Source organism: Dermacentor albipictus, chromosome 8, assembly GCF_038994185.2.
Source record: "Dermacentor albipictus isolate Rhodes 1998 colony chromosome 8, USDA_Dalb.pri_finalv2, whole genome shotgun sequence".
Classification (NCBI taxonomy): Eukaryota; Metazoa; Arthropoda; class Arachnida; order Ixodida; family Ixodidae; genus Dermacentor; species Dermacentor albipictus.
Window position 1 is genome coordinate 61,254,979 of NC_091828.1, and position 17,688 is coordinate 61,272,666.

Sequence of the window (17,688 nt, forward strand, 5' to 3'; positions counted from 1 at the left end):
GCCGTCAGGGGCAGTGCTGGGGTTTGGAGGGTAGGAGGAGCGGGCATGGGGAGAGCTTGTAGGTGGGTTTCAATGTTTTGACGCGGTGTGCCAGTGCGAGAACGGCGTGTTGCATGGATTCGACTGCGTTCTGGAGTGTGGTCATCGTGCTTTGAAGTGCTTAACCTCTGAGCGCACTTGGCCCGTGGCTTCTTCTTGGGGGGCCCGCTTTTTGGGGGCTGGTGTCAGTGGAGCATCGTGGCTAGAGGAGTGGGGCGCTTCGGCGGGTGGTGTTTGTGAATTAGGTCGCGCATAATGGCATTTTCTTTTTTGAGGTGAGCTATTTCTGCGTTATCATTGGTGTTCGTGGACTGTGGAGAAGGTGTGTTGCGACCCTCTCGCGAGGCGCCCTTAAGGGCTTCTGCGAAGCTCACCTTGTTAGTAGGAGACTTGGCGGGTGGGGCAGAAGTAGATCTGTGTTGGCTTCCGACATGGCGCATCTGCTGTGCACGACCAGTCTGCTATGTCTACAAATACTACCACGGCGCCATATAGATGTGGGTAAAATGCGGAAAAACATATCGTTGTAAAAACATATCGCCGGTTAAAGTATAGCTTCAATTATTTTTAAAGTAATTGCATGCACAAAAATACCGTATTGCACTGTCCTGATATTCCTGAAATGGAGCACGTCAGCACATAGCGAACAGACTGTGATAGTCAAGGAAATGCAAAAGCAGAAAAGGGCGCCGTTTCATCAGCCGCTTCCAAGACTTTATACGGAACCTTATTTTTTACAGCAAACCTGTATTTGGCTAGGGATCCATGCATTTTTCTCCTCACGAACAAAAATTATCATCATGAATGGCTCCTCCCGCCGTAAGCATTCATGCGACCGTAAAGATGCAAAACATGCAATGGCGCTTAGCCACGTAAGGCAGAGGCTACAAGAACTCGGCAAAGTAAGGCATACAATGCTTAAATTCCTTCTATTTATGCACGCAACATACAGAACAGCATATAGAAGACTGTCGTCATCAATGGGAATGTCATCATCAATGGGTACCCCAAGTGCAATGACCCATTACTTAAGCCCATCATGCCAATGGCCCATTACCCGTCAGCAAGCAAAATGCAATGACTCAAAGTCCGGTAAGGTTCATGGCTACTCACATTGCTTGAATTAGCTCCAATGACACTACCCCAGTTGTCGTTGTCGGTGTTTTCAAAATGGATATGTATGTAACGGAAAGGGAGTGGTTTACGTGTTCTATGTGGCAGACATATATCTTGCGATGCCACACTGATCCGGCGCGACCGAACACCCAGCGGCGTGCGTACATCAATTTGATATTATAAAAGAAAATAACTGCAGTTGCCACTGAAATGATGAATACCGATCAAGACAATGAGTGTGTGCGTACCTTTAGTCACGATGACGACCCACCAACATAATGAGTTCGTACCTTTGTTCGAAATTATGTGACACCTCCATGTCGTGCGCTAAAAAGCTGCCCTGGCCAACCATCTTCAAAAAGTAAAATGACTCATGACTTTTTCTGCTGTTATTTATTCTGAAACGCCCTTGAATACAAACTATTTCATTTCGATTCGATATGAATGCACTATAATTGTCATGTATTCCGAAGCTATCGGAGTACATACTGAACATAGCAGGTGTAGCGTGATCGCTCTGTTAGAACCTTCCCATCCCCCTTGCCTCCACATCTCCACATAGAAAGAAAAAGACGTGCAAATTGAAATGCAAGAAGTACAAGCATCCGCACTACTTCAGTTTCTTTGTTTACATATTACATATTACATATTACTCACATGTACGCAGATTGAAACACACAGACGAGCACTCTTGCACAAATTATATGAACAACACATACCGTTACACCCTGCTCTAATTTTAGGCGATGATCCACTAGTCCCATTTTGTGACGTCCGTAAATTTTTAAACGACACTGGATTTTTACATAATATATAGATTATTAACACAGTCTTTCACTTTATAAACTGTATTTTAGAACACCTCGTGCTTGGCGCAGCATAGCCTTAGCTGCTTTTGCGCCATTAAACCCCATTAAACAAACAAACAAACATATTTCCATAGCGCTGGGTGGCATTTGAAAAAGTCTATTTTCCACGTGGTTCCGTATTACCTTTCACAAAGATGACAGCTTGAACATGAAATTAGTCAAAACCATTAGACGCATGCTGCGGTAAGGTAGTTCGGTTTTTAGGTGCGCTTCATGTTTTTGTAGTTTTGCAGAATGAAATGACTGAGGTTTCTCGTCAAATGCTTCACGTATCTCCAATATTTGTGCTAATAAAGAAGTGTAAACTTATTTTACAAGGGAACTTCTCAATTCCATTTAAACGTGTAATTGTATGTTTGTATTGCCGCGACGAAAAAGCGCAAGGTAATAATACATTCAAGTAGTTATTTTCCCAAAACAATAGTAGAATGTTATTCCTCAGCTGCTCATTTACTGAGGATGCAAAAAGGAGAATGTGCGGCGAGGCGAGATTGCCAAAATAAATTTTATTACGTAAGGAATTCGCGCAGTAGCAGTTTCTTCTGGCATAGGAGAAATATTCTCAGCGCTGCTGGCAACAAAATCATTATACAGTGTGTAGTTCTTGATCGATTCATTTCACCTTTGTCCTTTAATTCAAGGGCTTAATGTGAGCCGCACCTAAGACAACCATGTGACTAAACCTTTCAGAATTCAATCATTGTGTCAATGCTTCTATATGCGGTAAATCAGACGGCTTTCTTCTAGCCTGGAATTGTGGTCCGACCCTTATGACTAACGTTGACATTAAAACCTTGAAAAAATAAAGGTGATTACGACTTCAATTCGGCGCAAGTGAAAACAAAACGCAACTTTAAATAGGTGCGCTGTACTACAGCATTCAAATATATATATAAGGATACTGTTAGAATATGTGCAATTTACAAAACCCAACTAACGCTAGACAAGCAGCATAATACAATAACCATCTTCACAATGATTTCTGCGAACACAAGAAACAAGAGAAAGACTTTCATTGGTTTTGAGTAGTGGTTAAGAAATCATGATATTTTGCTTTACGATACGTGGAGAAGAAATGAGCGATGCAGGACTGTCTGCAGCATTAATTAACGTTTCTGTGAGGTAGAAAATATTTCCAATCCCAATATATTACGATTCTTCGGATGGAAGCTCACTCACAGGCACAGCGAGACGTGCTGATCCACCAGGAACCAGGAATTCTGCACAGAGCATGAGAACTGCGCGGCAGGACAACTTCCGTAGCTTAAGTTGCCGGGCTAGTTGATTTTGCATGGTAATTTAAAGAGAGGGTTCTGCAACACCACGAAGACGATAGTGCACATGTTCTCGTCCTGTATTTCTGTTGTTATTGTAGCACCATCCTTTCTATATATCATGACCGCTAACAACTGGAAATGGCATTTACCTTGAAAAGGAAATTTTCAATCCATTTCCGGTCTCGTCTCGGCCAGCACATGCATGAGCTACGGAAGGAGAAATGTACAAGAAATTTTACAATACATGCACGCACGTGGTAGTGGAAACTCACCATTGTGCATTGCTTCAAGCTAGAGGGCACTGGGGGCAGCAGAGGCTTGTGAACCTGCATGACGAGTTGGAAGCACATCTCGAACAGCATCTAACAGAGCACACAGAGGTGAGGATAAATCCCCCTCTATGTGAAGGTTATTTAACAATGAAGAAATGTACCTTCAATGTGAGCAGCTATTTGAGGAAAGAAGATGGAAGTAGTCCAGAGCCCTAACTGGAGCCGGCAATTATACAGAAAGCAAAGAAACTGGGCTGCGTGCCAAATACTTCCCGGGCGCTGAGTAAGCAACACTGTTTGCCTTCTTATCAAAACCCTTCCAGGGTATCGAAAGCCTGATGTCCCAGTGCACCTACAGGACGTAAAGAGACAGATACGTCGTGAGACAAAATACAGGTGCATGCTACATGGTGCAAGTTTGCGTGTAAAGAACGTATTATCAGCATCTGCCAGGAGTTGGGTGCAGTTCAAGGGTGCATCAAAAACATGTGGGCCTGCGTGGGGCACAATTGGCAGCAAGCGGAAACCCACCGTGGTTGCTCAGTGGCTATGGTGTTAGGCTGCTGAGCACGAGGTCGCGGGATCGAATCCCGGCCACGGCGGCCGCATTTCTATGGGGGCGCAATGCGAAAACACCCGTGTACTTAGATTTAGGTGCACGTTAAAGAACCCCTGGTGGTCTAAATTTCCGGAGTCCTCCACTACGGCGTGCCTCATTATCAGAAAGTGGTTTTGGCACGTAAAACCCCATAATTTAATTTTTTTGGCAGTAAGCGGAACATAACATGATCAAATCGGGGCTGCAGAATGAGTAAACAATATTTTCTACATTGGGGCACTGATGCTGAAGTTTGGTTGCCTGGGGTACGCAATCTGGTACCGTCGATCGTCTTTCTGATCGACAAAATCAACGAGTCCTGGAATAGCGGCGTTGTTCCTGCAGAATGGAAGATGGCCTGCACGGTGCTCATTCCCAAGCCCGGCAAGACCCCGAACATCGAGAACCTCAGGCCGATTTCTCTATCATCCTGCGTCGGCATTGTCATGGAGCGCGTCGTCCTCAACAGGGTCAACGGGTACCTCGAATACAACGAGGTTTACACGTACAACGTGATCGGCTCCCGCGCCGGACTCTCGACGCAGGATGCAATGAAGCTAATAAAGCATCAGATTGTGGATGGCCGTTCCAGAGGCATCAAGGCTTTGCTCGGTCTGGACCTCGAGAAAGCTTTTGACAACGTGCTCCACAGCTTCATCGTAAAGACCATTTCAGACCTTGGCCTCGGTTCCAGATTCCATAACCACGTCAGCTCTTTCCTAACGGACACGAAGGCCAAGCTTCGCAGTGGGGACTTCCGCTCCAACGATGTGCCCCTCGGAGCGCGGGGCACTCCTCAGGGCGCCGTCATCTCACCCACCCTCTTCAACATCTCTATGATTGGTCTTTCCGAGGGGTTGGCATGCGTAGAGAGCGTCAAGCACACCGTATACGCCGACGACATCACCTTATGGTGCTCCGGCGGCTGCGAGGGCAGAGTCGAAGAATCCATGCAGGAGGCGATCGACGTGATCGAGGAGTATCTCCGCCCCACCGGACTTCGATGCTCCCCCGCCAAGTCGGAGCTTCTGCTTTACAAAAAAGAGAAGGGAGGCAGACCCAAAGATTGGAAGCCAGTCTCCGAAAGCAGCATCAGTCTTCGCACTTGTGACGGGGGGGGGGGGGTGATACCCAGGGTCGACGTTATTCGGGTCCTGGGCATGTTTGTCGAATTTAACGGCGGGAACGGCATGGCTCTCGCAAGATCATCGAAAAGACGGACAACGGTTTCCGCCTCGTTCGCAGAATAGCAAACCGGCACCGAGGAATGAAGGAAAACAATCTCCTCAGGCTTATCAATGCCTTCGTACTATGTCACTTTACGTACACAATTTCCATGCACAACTGGCTCAGAGCGGAGCGAGAGAAGCTCAACGCTCTCATCCGCAGAGTGGTCAAGAGGGCTCTCGGGCTACCCATCAGGACCCATACCGAGGATCTCCTCAAGCTGGGGGTGCATAACATGGCCGAGGAGATTGCCGAAGCCCAAGAACGCGCGCAACTCACTCGCCTGAGCACCACAGCGGCAGGTAAACACATCCTCGAAGAGCTGGGTTACCAACCTGCGGGATTCCCGATGGTCGGTACCCCGATCCCTAGGTGCATTCAAAACAAGTTCGAAGTGGCGTCTGTGCCCCGAAACGTCCATCCCGTCCATAACGAGGACAGACGCAAGGCCAGAGCAGCAGCCATCCTCAAACAGATCAAGCAACGAGACATTAGAGCAAGCTTCGTCGAGGCCACGGAGTACAGCGATGGGAAGACCTTTGCCATCGTTGTGGTCGACTCCAGCGGCAAGATTTCCAACTGCGCCTCCATTCGCACTTCAGACCCCGGAGTCGCCGAGCAAGCCGCCATCACCCTCGCCCTGCTAGATGGTCGTGGGTCCGAGATATATAGCGATTCGAAAACGGCAGTTAGGGCTTTTCAGCAGGGTTGCATCGCCAAGCAAGCTGCTCGTCTTCTTAGCAGTTCGAGTCGATATGCTCTCAAGCATCATTCAATCCACTGGTTTCCAGCTCACCTAGGGTCGGTCAAGGGTGCTCCCCCGAACCTAAATGAGTCTGCTCACGAGGCTGCGCGTGACCTCACCGACCGCGCTTCCTCTGCAAGAAGCACCGACTCCCCTCCTTCCTACGGCCATAGGGACGCTCCCGCTACTCACGAGATTATTAAATTCTTCTACATGTCTAGAAGGGTCTTTCCACCCCCTCACCCCAAGTTAAATAGGTCGCAAGCCGTTTCGCTTAAGCTTCTGCAGACAGTACGTATCCGTGTCTGTCCGTTCTCCATGAGGCTTAGCCGGACGTGTATCGCGACGACGCCTGCCCCTCCTGCGGGCAGACCTCCACTCTAGCGCATATGCTGTGGGAGTGCGGGTCGACATACCCCAAGTTCATCAAGGAGGAGTGGGACTCGCTTCTGCGTAGCCCCGCTCTAGAAAAGCAAATCCTGGCTGTCCGGCGTGCCCGCGACCGGGCCAGTGGGCTAGACCTGCCGGTCCCGACGTGGGACTAGCCGGGTGCGCGACGAGTTCGCGTCCTCGCTGGACCTGCAATAAATGTTTCTTCACTCACTCACTCACGTGAACAATGCACTTATGTAAGAATGCTACTACATGCTCTGACACAGTGCAAGTAGCCTGGTAATTACGCCATACATGTTCCCGAAATGAGAATTATCAGGTCCATTATTTTGTAATTTTTTCAACATGACCCTCTCAAGTCCTCTCTAGCCACGAACCTCAAGTACGTTATGCGCATAGTCAATGAAAAAAATATTCTTTTTCACAACGCTAAGGCTTTCAAAGGTGGGTTCTCGCGGTTGGGGTTGCTCCCTAAGGCTTAATATAATGTCGCATTCTTCAAATCTTTTATTCCGAACTTGTTTAAGACAAGCTGCTTATTTTGATTTCCTTCAAAATGATCCTGGACACAAGAAACAAATCAGATTGAAATGATGACACAGCATCAAATCACCAGAAACATCAGAAACGTCACAGAATAGTGTAGGAATATTCTATGCAGAAGCAGGGACAGAGAAGGAAGTATAGTTGCGCTTCTGTAAAAATGTGGTCCCCGAACCTACTGCACGACAAACAAGCACCATGCCGAAATTACCGCGACTATCTTAAATTTATGCGCTAACCGCATCAGGCGATAATCCGAGGCGACACATGGCGCGTTGACCTGGAGGCCGCTGAACCATGGTCGCTCATAGCGTCGTTCAGATTCTGAGTTTGCAGAAAATTTAACTCATCGCCATCATCGCGCAGAAGTGGTTCGTTCGTCAAATTAGTCAATATGAAGGCGTTGTGCCTACATACGCGGCTTCCGATGAGACTGTCTAAGCTAAGTTCGTGTTCTACAGAGTGGTTTCAGCGATGAAACTGCCGACGCTCACTCCATTTTCAGCCATCCATCTACACAGAACAATGAAAACGTCAAAGAATCTATGGTACAGCAACGAGAGTTGCAGTTTACGCCCCCACTTATGACACATATCAGCACTTCGTAAATGTATATAGGAGCCGCAGTAAAATGTTATGGCCCAACCTAATTGTTCGATTACGAGGAGCGAGAGCGCTACACCACAGAAATCGAGCAGCTGCGAAATCGTCGCTCTGGCGTATTGTGTAATTAGGTACCTTTCTCCGCGCTTGTTCCTGACGCTGCCCTATTATGTCTTCAACAATACACCATCTAGTCCAAACAAGACTGTTACTACGTTTGCTTTATCTGCGTCCAGTCCCGTCTCCTTGCGCGCAAGCGGCAGCGAGAGACGATGATGTCGTCATCGCGCGACCTGTCGCCGTGGTACACCACCTCATACGGTTACCACTCTCTAGCCGCAAAGGCTGGGGCGAGCGACTGCCTAGGCGGCTGAAAAACGACACGAAATTTTGCGTGTGATCGAGCCGGAAGTGGACAGTTTACGCAGCACGGCAAAGCAAAACACAACGGAGAGTAACAACCCACGAGCACTTCCCTCACAATGGCGCGACGATCCCGTAGGTTTGGCATTGATTCGTTCCATTCGGTGGACCCAGGCTTTCCGACGAGCTTCCTTCTCTTTTCCGCGCGGTAAGGCAAAAAGCTTTTTCCCTTTACTGTCATAGTTATGACATCCGAACACGCAGCAACAAGTCATAGCGAGACCACAAGTGAGACGGAGTCAGACCACCACTTCGCATACATGCCATAAGTGCATGTGACGAGCCGAGGGACAATTTCAACAGGGCGCTGAGGCTGGAAAACCAAAATATAAAGAGCTGAAAGCGCACTTGCTATCACGTGGCAGCAATCAGGCAACCGAAGACAGAGGAGAGAGGAAAGCGGCATAGTTCAAAAGATGGTGGTACTTTCTCGAAGGTAGAGGGGCTTTAAGTATACCGTCATTTGCCAATGGAAGTGCAATGATACGCACCAGGCGAGAAGTACCTCACGTCACCTTACCTGCGCAAGGCATTTGTTCAACTTGCTTGGAAGTCGCCGATGTGCAAGTGTCCCTCGGAAACCGAAAACTAAGTGTGGCGTCGATGTATATAACTCTACGAAGGAAGGTCTCCATGGAGGCTTTTCTAATGGAGTTTTGCATTGGTTGCCACTCACCTGGAACAATCTGTGATGACTTTAACACACATAATTTACTTTGCGAAGAAAAACTCGTAGATGTTGGAAACAGGAAACTTGCCGCTGCTGCGAATGCTGCGGCGAACGACAGCAAAGCGTTTTTCTTTCGTACGATAGACCTCGTGCTACATTCTGGAGACCATTTGGTGTCATCTACAACGCCCCAAACAGGATGAGCAGCGACCATTTCTCTATCTTCGCAATCATCATCAGATTTCAGAATGCCTTCGGCAATTCTCTACTGTGACACGCTGGGACACATACAGCTGTTTGGATGAATACCATGGTGAGCTGTTTCCAGGCATATTGCGAAGCAAGAGAGTGGCAGTTTGTGTTGAAACTGCCAGGCCATTTCCCTACTCCTGATTTGAAACTAAGTAATGTCTGCACAGCGCGTGCGAAAAGGGAGCGTAATGGGATAAACGCTGCCATCCGTCGTCACTCAAGCCAGCTTGAGCCAGCCACAGTAGCCTGCTTTCTGTGAGGGCTCATCAGCTTTTACTCCCATGACAAGCATATGGGAAGTAATCACTAACCTATCATGAAAAATTCGCCCCCAAGGGCCATCAATGCAAAAGTTATTTGATTGCGTCTGGAGCATATGAGAGATCCCAGAAGCCTGAAATACAGCATAGGTGGGGCCAGTGTTCATCTCTGGAAAGTATCCTGCGAACCTTGCCTCATATTGCTAACATCATGCGTAATAAAATTGATGGGAAGACTATTATGTTCGTAGTTACCATGGTGTCTTGAGCAAGGAAGTAGACTGTCATCATGTGCTACCAGATTTTGTTTACGAATGAGTGCCGAGGGCAGTTTCATGGACTTACTAAGTCACGTCAACCACCATCGCGTCAACGAATTTCTGACACTCGCAATTTTCATGGACGTTGCCAAAGCATACGATTCCGTGCTCCATACAGGCATCATCAACAGACTCCAGACCGTGGGCTTCTCCGGGAATGTTTCTCGATTAATCCAACAGTTTGACATTTATTTGTCGAGGATATGCGCGGAAATATGAGCGAATGGCGACGTATTTCCCTTGGCACCCCACAACATACTGGGCTACCTCCTTTGCTTTTTAACGTTGCCATGGAGAGCCTCGTACGTGCACTGAAAGTAGGTTGGACAGAAGTTAGTGTACATGTACTCAGATGTCATATGCATTTGGATATCAGGGAACAAACACAAGCGTTCGGCTCGGATAGCTCCGGGCGCAGTCTCCTTAATCGATTCTTGGCCTATCAACGCTTTATCGACGCTTGGCCTATCTATGCCTGAGGAAAAATTGGCTTCCGTGCTTTTTTCCGGGAAAGATTAGAAAGTTATCATGCCTGGCGCTCAAAAATGAAGGCTATCCAACACGTCGTGCAACTAATGTTCGATTCCTGGGCATCACCATCAACAGGATGCTACTACGGCAACGCGCAGCCCTAAATGTTGTCTTCATCAGCGCAAATAGCCAACGCAATGCGCCGCATGGCGAGTGCACGTTGGGGAAACAATTTTATGTCCACGCTTAAACAGAGCCCTGCACTTATAACAAGCAGCCTTCTCCATCAGCTTCCGTTCATGTTACCATCTCTGAGCCAATTCCAGCACTTGGAGGCAGTGCACTGAAAGGGACCTTGTTTGGCAATTGGGTTCCTCAGGCCGCTTCAAACAAGGTTGGTACTGAAGAAGTCTTTTCAACTGTGCCTTTTGGAATCTCGGGTCTTGCTGACGCTGCTGTTCAGGCTGGGCGAGTCCCCGTGCGCACGAAGCTTCTACGGAAGCTAAGAGCAAGAACTCGCTCGTATTTCCATGCGGTGCTGAACACTTTTCGATATTCATGATGGGAATAACCTAAAAGGACTATCTTAGACCCATCAAGCCTTTTTTCGAAAGTTTACTGCAGCCTCAGTATATCCTAACAACCAGCGAAACGACACCATTTCAGCTGTCCAAGTAAAATATATGTGCTAGACCTCTTGATCAGAGTTCCAAACCCACATACAAATGCACCATACGGGCAGGAGTGTGCACAAACAGATAGCTTCGCAGCGGCATTTGGCATACCCTCCCTTCATATGTCATCGTCTGGCCGCCAGTATCGCGTAGTTTTGTCTGCACCAGTAGAAGCTACCGCAGTTACCGCGGTCTGGGGAAAACTACGCGCCTATTCCATACGAGACGTCGCGGTGCTCCCGAACTGAAAATCCTTGTTACAGTGTTTACACCTAAACCTACGTCGAGACAAGTTTACAAGGCAATCTCTGGCACTCATCAAAATTCTAACGAGGAAGCGATTCAACGTTCAATTTCATTGGATCCTGCCCCACGTAGGAATTGAGGGAAATGAAAAAGCTGACACTATTGCATGCCTATCACAGACATGTGTCCCAAAAGTAAGAGCGCCAAATATTTTTCAGAACATAAGGCTGCTATCCCCATTCATTTCAGGGCTATCCACCAGACTCCACACCACACCTGTGTGACCCACGGATTACTCGCGAAATAGAAATGGCGTTGTACCGCATGAGAACCGACTCCAGACTCCCCGACGTTGTGATTCAAAGCTGGACGATGCGTTTTCCCGCCTTGTGGTTTCTGTGGTGATATCGAAGACATTAGGCTATGCCCACGGTTCGACACGGAAACCAAAGCGACGGTAGACAGCCTGCAAAAGAAGCCTTACGATAGTGCATGCGGTATTGTATGTGCAAGTACTGAGTGGTAGACAATTTCGATGAATTCTAGAACACCTGCGTTCAACTGAAGGCCAATATTGACAAGTCTATCTGAACATACGGTCACTTGTGTGACCTGTGCAGGCCACATGACGGGGAAGTTTCTGGGCAATCGTTTAGTACCGTTATTAATTCTGGGCAGCTGAGTCACACATTGTTTGTATAGTTTAGTTATTTTTAATGCACCAATATAACAGGTAGACTTCACCCGCTATGGAGCTGTCACACTCATTTGACTAAATCTCGAGGACTGTGCCATCCAACACTATTTGTCGCGAGAACCGAAAGGTGCAATGCAACTTCAATCGCTTTTCTTAAACTCTGCGTCTTTTGTCTTTACCACCACCAGCAGCAGCAGTAGCAGCAGCACCAGCACTAGTAGCAGCAGCAGCAGTGGCAGCACCAGCGGCAGCAGCACTAGCAGCAGCAGCAGCGGTGATGAGTCAACACCTAAGAAAAACAGGGCGGCCATGGAGAAACCTCCAACCAATATGAAAGGCGGTGTGAGGTGAGCCCTATATATGAAATCTTAACATTGCCTCTGCAAAACCTGTGCCAATAAAGTGCCGTATGCAGATCAACTGCAACCTGGTTCACTTTATTGCACCCATGAGTAACGCCACTGAAAGCGAATGTTATTTTTTTAATTAATGTATATTTCATTTCGTTTGGATACCCGCAAGGCACATCTGCTTTGTGTGACCTGTCCGCCTAGTTGAGAAAAACCACGACGGCCGCATTTATATTTTGGTGAAATGCGGAAACAAATGTTTTAGATTAAGGTTCAGGTTAAGAAACTTACGTGGTGCAAATTATTCCGGTGTCCCCCACTACAGTGAGCATCATAATCACATCTTGTTTTTTGGCAATTAAAACCTCATAAATTTTATAGAAACTATATTCTGACTTCAAACTAAAAGTGCCTTTCAAATATTGCAAAAAGACAGACCCCGTGTATTCATACGACGCGAAACACAGTTCTGGGTGCATTCTAGAAAACATATTGCCGGTTCGAGTATGGTTTCAAGTTTCTTTAGTACGCTTGCCTACACGAAATGAAACACTTGAGGATGTGGCAGACACACTGCAAAGGTTGAAGTCACATGGTCGTGCTGGAAATTCAAAAACAGAAAAGAGCGCCGTTTCTTCGACCACGTCCAACCCTATATACCAAACTACTTTTTTTCCTAGCCTTTATTCTGAAACGCCTGCGAACACAAACTTTTTCATTCGAATTTTATATGAAAGCACTCCAATTGTCGCGTATTCGGAAGCTATAGGATTAAATACTGAACATAACAGTTAGCATGATCACTCTGTCACAATCTTCGGTTCTCATCTCCTGTGCAATATCCACATAGACAGAGAAAGACGTGCAAAGTATACATTAATGAAGCCTAGGAAGTCAAAATAACTCAGTAGTCCCCACTACGGTCAGCCTCATAATTAGTTTTCATAATTTAGGTGAAACTCGATACCTTCGCGTGAATAGTATTTGCAAGAACGAGTGTTTCTCATTCCGTAACAATAGTTATCGTGCTATTTAAGAACACTTTTTCTTACCATGTGTAGAAATCCTGACAGAACAGCGCAGTCTGCAAGAATATGCAAATCAACGAATATTAGGTTGCTATTTACATATAAACACCATAAGGGTATGTACGGAGGTTGTGCGTTCGTCTCCAACCTAGCAACCGGTAATACCTTCGTCCATTCTCATTTTCCCTTTTCTTTATTATTTGCTAAATGTCCCATCTCAGTCACATATTTTTTTTTTATTTCATCATTCATCAATAGTACAGAAGGAGGTCCCGGAGTTACAAGAACTGTCAGGGGGACCTCCTATTAGTAAGTTAACATTGCATGAATTAATACATTTATAATACATTTAAAGTACATTTATAATACAATTAATACATGCAATTAGCCCTATGCTTCCGTTGGCATCATAGCCTGTTGACTTTACATGTTCGTGATTGACGAAATCGAGCCTCCCTCTCTCCTCGTTCGCTAAAGGCTATCGAAATACTCGATGATTTACCTGGACGTTAAATTGAACCAAGAATATTAGTTCGATAAGCCATGCGTTTCAAATGGCCAGTTATCTCATGTGTTTTTGTTAATATCATATATCGCTAAAGTACTTGCTGCTTCTCGCAAAAAGTTAACATTTTGCAGTTTTCCAGTTACAGATGTTACTGTGCCATTGTGAAATCCTGCGTCAGCCTATTTGTGGTATCGCAGACAGAAGGAAGGCAAAGAACCAGTAGTGTGACACCAACGAAAATTTTCCCGCTAGTCCGTCGAGCTTGGACAGTCAACTCACAACGCAAACTGGCGACAAGCCTAGCGTTTCCGAGGGATGTCTCAAATTCCTCGCGCAATTGCGCCAACTCGAGTGATGCAGCAGGAAATGTGCGGACATAAAGCCATTCATTTTCGATATATATTCAAGGTGATTTGCCCACAGGAACCATATTAATTAATTTACATCGTCGCATTGACACGGGCGCAAAACATAATTTCCTTGCCTTTAATGTGATCAGTCGTTCGTGCAGCAACGCACTCTCAAGAAACATCTGCAAAAGCATAAGAGCGAGAAAATGCAAATAACGTGCTGTGAGCGTTTAGGCTAAACAGGCTACTTTCGGATAAATAATATTCGCTAAATTGTCTGGGCGTCTTCAGGTGACAACAGCTATGTCAGTTCCGCATACTTTGTCTATTTGTGAGATTCCTGAAAGAACCACCCAGTTTGCAAGGGTTTACAAATAAAGCATACGAGGTTGTTATTCCGCAGTAAATTAACTTCTTAAGGCTATAAGAGTAATCCTCCCCTTCTGGACATCAAATGCACCAATTATTGTGAGTTAGAGAAGTATCCTTTTTTAGATGACTCGTGTTATAACGCAAGTTTTCTCACTCATTCTCATATTGTGGGCAAGTAGCTCTTGCTGCTCTTGGCTAAAACAACTCTTGCTGTCTTTCTCTAACAGCAGTTATTGTGCCTATTTACAATATTCCGTCCGTCTATTCGTAGGAATGCTGGCGCTCGAAAAGCAAGAAATCGGCACAGTGTAACCGGCAACACTGTTTCTGGTGGAGCATCGAACCAGGACAATCATCTCAAGCACACTAGCATCAAGCTATATGCCTGCAAGGAATGCCGCGAATACTTTCCTGAAATGTCGGCACTCGAGAGACACAGCAGGAAACACACGGGCGAAAAGCCCTCCATTTGTGATGAAAGCCCCAAGTCATTCAGCCGTAGCAGCAACTTGGGGGCACATCGCCGCACGCACACGGGTGAAAAACCTTATGTCTGCAAAATATGCCATAACAGCTTCACAAGGAATCATAGCCTCAAACAACATATCAGATGCCATACGGGGGAGAAACCCTTTGTCTGCGCAATATGTTCTGAAAGTTTCGCAAGGCACCAATACCTCCGACACCATCTCGCGACCCATACGGCTGAAAAAGCCTTTGTCTGCAAAATATGCCATAAAAGCTTCACAAGGAATCATAACTTGAAACGGCATATCAGGTGCCATACGGGGGAAACACCCTTTGTCTGCGAATTATGCCCCAGAAAGTTTGCAAGGAAGAATGACCTCACGCACCACCTCGCTGACCATGCAGGTAAAAAAGCTTTTGTCTGCAAAATGTGTGATAAAAGGTTCACAACGAAGCAATCCCTCAAGAATCATCTCGCATTGCATACGGGTGAGAAGCCATTCGCGTGCCCTATTTGTTGTAAATCTTACATGTGGAGGACCCAACTCACCAGGCATATTAAAAAGCATACAGACGAAAATTCTCACGCTGGCCCACAATGTCCTCAATGATTGGCGGCCAAGCAATTTCTCGATTAAAATCTCTACTCTTGTAGAGGCGAAGACCTCGGAATTGCGAAGAATGAATAGAATCCCTTACGCGCGAGTTGCGTTCGGAACATTACCGCAGTAAAGACATGGATAAGAAACTACAGTTTACGCAGTGCCGCAGTCGCTTAGAGGGCAAAAAAAAACGCTCGACAGAAGTTTTTGCTAGCAACGTATGCGCTATGTGTGAAGACTTATTTTAAGAGACTTGGTTGAAAATTCCACGTATTGCATTGTACGAACTGATAAATAACCACGATAATCAATTGGGTGCGCTGGTCAACTCGCTCGTCGGCAGATCATCTATCGCCACAATAAATTTGAGCCATGGTAACAAACATCTTCCGAGGAGTGGCCGAATGTTTAGGCATATGTACAAGTTCACACAAAGGGTGACAGTGTGGGCAAAGCGAGCGGTGTGCTTTTGAGCTCCTGTGACGGCGAAAACACTTGGAGAAATCCACGATGTAAGCTGTGTTAGCTGACTGTCAAAACATCACGAGGGGAGATATTACGCCAACAGTTAGTATAACAATTTTGCAAGTGGGTGATGTTCGTCTGGGTCTTCGTTCCGCAATTCAGTCTTGATGACAAACCCTAACAGGTTGCCGCTTTTATATTCCTGGGACTTCGCCTTGAAACTGCCAGCTGAATCACCATTAACGCCTATTCAGTTCAGAAAATTTCAGTTGCAAGCATTTTGGCGTCATTTATACAAGTTTTTACTGTGGATGTCTTTAACGATTAACCTCCCATCACAGTGGAAATGAATACCTACCATGATCTGAGGCTTTAGAGGCTGAGGAATGCATACCGTTATCAGAAATGGAGTAGCATCCTTTCTTCAGATTGTAAGTATCCCATCAATTGTCCAGGTATTTCGGTAGTTTACTTTTTCACGTATTTAATTTTTTAGCATATCCGTAACTGCTGTACGCGTCTACCGTATGAACATTAAAACCAAAGATACTCGCAGGAGATATCGACCGAAATTTACCCAACATTAAGCACAAAACCAGATTTTCGAACTGGAGTCATATTTGTCTGCTTAGATTTTATTTGCTTCACAATTGTTTTCATGTTGAGATCAAAATCATTTTTATTGATTGTATTTATAAACAGATTCAATGATCCCCCATATACAACCTTGGTGTATCTTTGTCTCTTTCCTGAAAATCGTGTATTCCATTAAATTAGGCTGATTATTGCTAGAGAATTTAGGTGATGTTCACTCTACCAGTTCGCTCTGGCTTGTAGACAAAGTAATTTCCATTTATTTTATTTAACATGGAAATCGAGAATCGCACAATCGAAAGGAGGTTATGAGTGGGAGAAATAAATTTTCTTTTAGTTTCAAGGATGCCTTCTTGATGTTGAAGGGCAATTTCTTGTCCGCGTGGAATATACAGGGTGTTTCAGCGAACACTCTCAATATTTTTTAAAGGTTGCCTGTGGCAGATAGCTCAATTCTAGTTGATGAGCCGGTCTACTCAGAGGAGGCGACACTACTTGCACGAAAAATTGAAATGCAAAATCGACTAATCAAGGAGAATCCACAATTAACTTTTTTAGCTAATTATGTTATGACCCATATCACAATTTACAAATTCTAGCAGTGGACATCGCACGGCGAATGCACTCGCAACAATTTCGACACTAGTTTCGAGATGTAAATTTCCGAACTTTGCGGAGAAATGCACAGGCTGTTCAGAAAACAATCTTCCTGTGAAAATATGCCTTTGGAACCGTGTGGCTTCAGCCAAAAAAAAAGAAAATGCCGAGGCTGCATTCATTAGTAGTATGGCACGTATTGAAGATATAACTCCAAGCTGGAGGGTTAAAACGAGGTGAAATTGTAAGGCTTGAGGTGTCTTCCTTATGAAGGTTTGCGACTTTCTCTTTTATGTACCGACGATGCGAGTAGTTCTCCGTTTGTATAATTCAACAACGCTGGATCGAGGCATGGTGTGGCTTAAGATGTTTGAGTTTTCCTTACGTAGGCAGCCTAAGGTACGCTATAGCATCTCAAGTATGCTTTAGGCATTGTAATTGAACTGTCGAAAAAACTTATTCATGCTTTGAATTCGAAGTTGTAGTGATCAGATGGGCTTTCCTAACAATGCATGCCTCGCCACAACGACAGTTGGCAACTATGGTTGGGGGAGGGGTGTGTCATATTGTCAATAAAGGCTACTGAAGGCCACTATGAAACGTTTCATGGCTAGATATTTATTGGCTCTCGATCTTAATCACGAAATATTTTTAAGGTG

General features: G+C 45.7%; 2 protein-coding genes across 42 annotated transcripts in view; both read left to right on the forward strand.

Moving 5' to 3' along the window:
* LOC135915161 (gastrula zinc finger protein XlCGF57.1-like) overlaps positions 1 to 16,276 on the forward strand; it is an 81,050-nt gene extending 64,774 nt beyond the window's left edge. For all 9 annotated transcript variants that reach the window (XM_070523470.1, XM_065448195.2, XM_065448198.2 and 6 more), the window contains exon 5: positions 14,575 to 16,276. In XM_070523470.1, the coding sequence (XP_070379571.1) occupies positions 14,575 to 15,382 (808 nt within the window). In that variant the 3' untranslated portion in view covers positions 15,383 to 16,276. The remainder of the gene's footprint in view (positions 1 to 14,574) is intronic.
* LOC135915154 (histone-lysine N-methyltransferase PRDM9-like) overlaps positions 1 to 17,688 on the forward strand; it is a 473,262-nt gene that overhangs the window by 255,947 nt on the left and 199,627 nt on the right. For 24 of the 33 annotated variants that reach the window (XM_070523466.1, XM_070523460.1, XM_065448169.2 and 21 more), the window contains one exon: positions 11,884 to 12,042. The exons of 6 other annotated variants lie outside the window; for them this stretch is intronic. In XM_070523466.1, coding sequence (XP_070379567.1) covers positions 11,884 to 12,042 — 159 coding nt within the window. The remainder of the gene's footprint in view (positions 1 to 11,883; positions 12,043 to 17,688) is intronic. 3 more of the 33 variants (XM_065448151.2, XM_065448153.2, XM_065448171.2) reach the window with 1 other exon arrangement.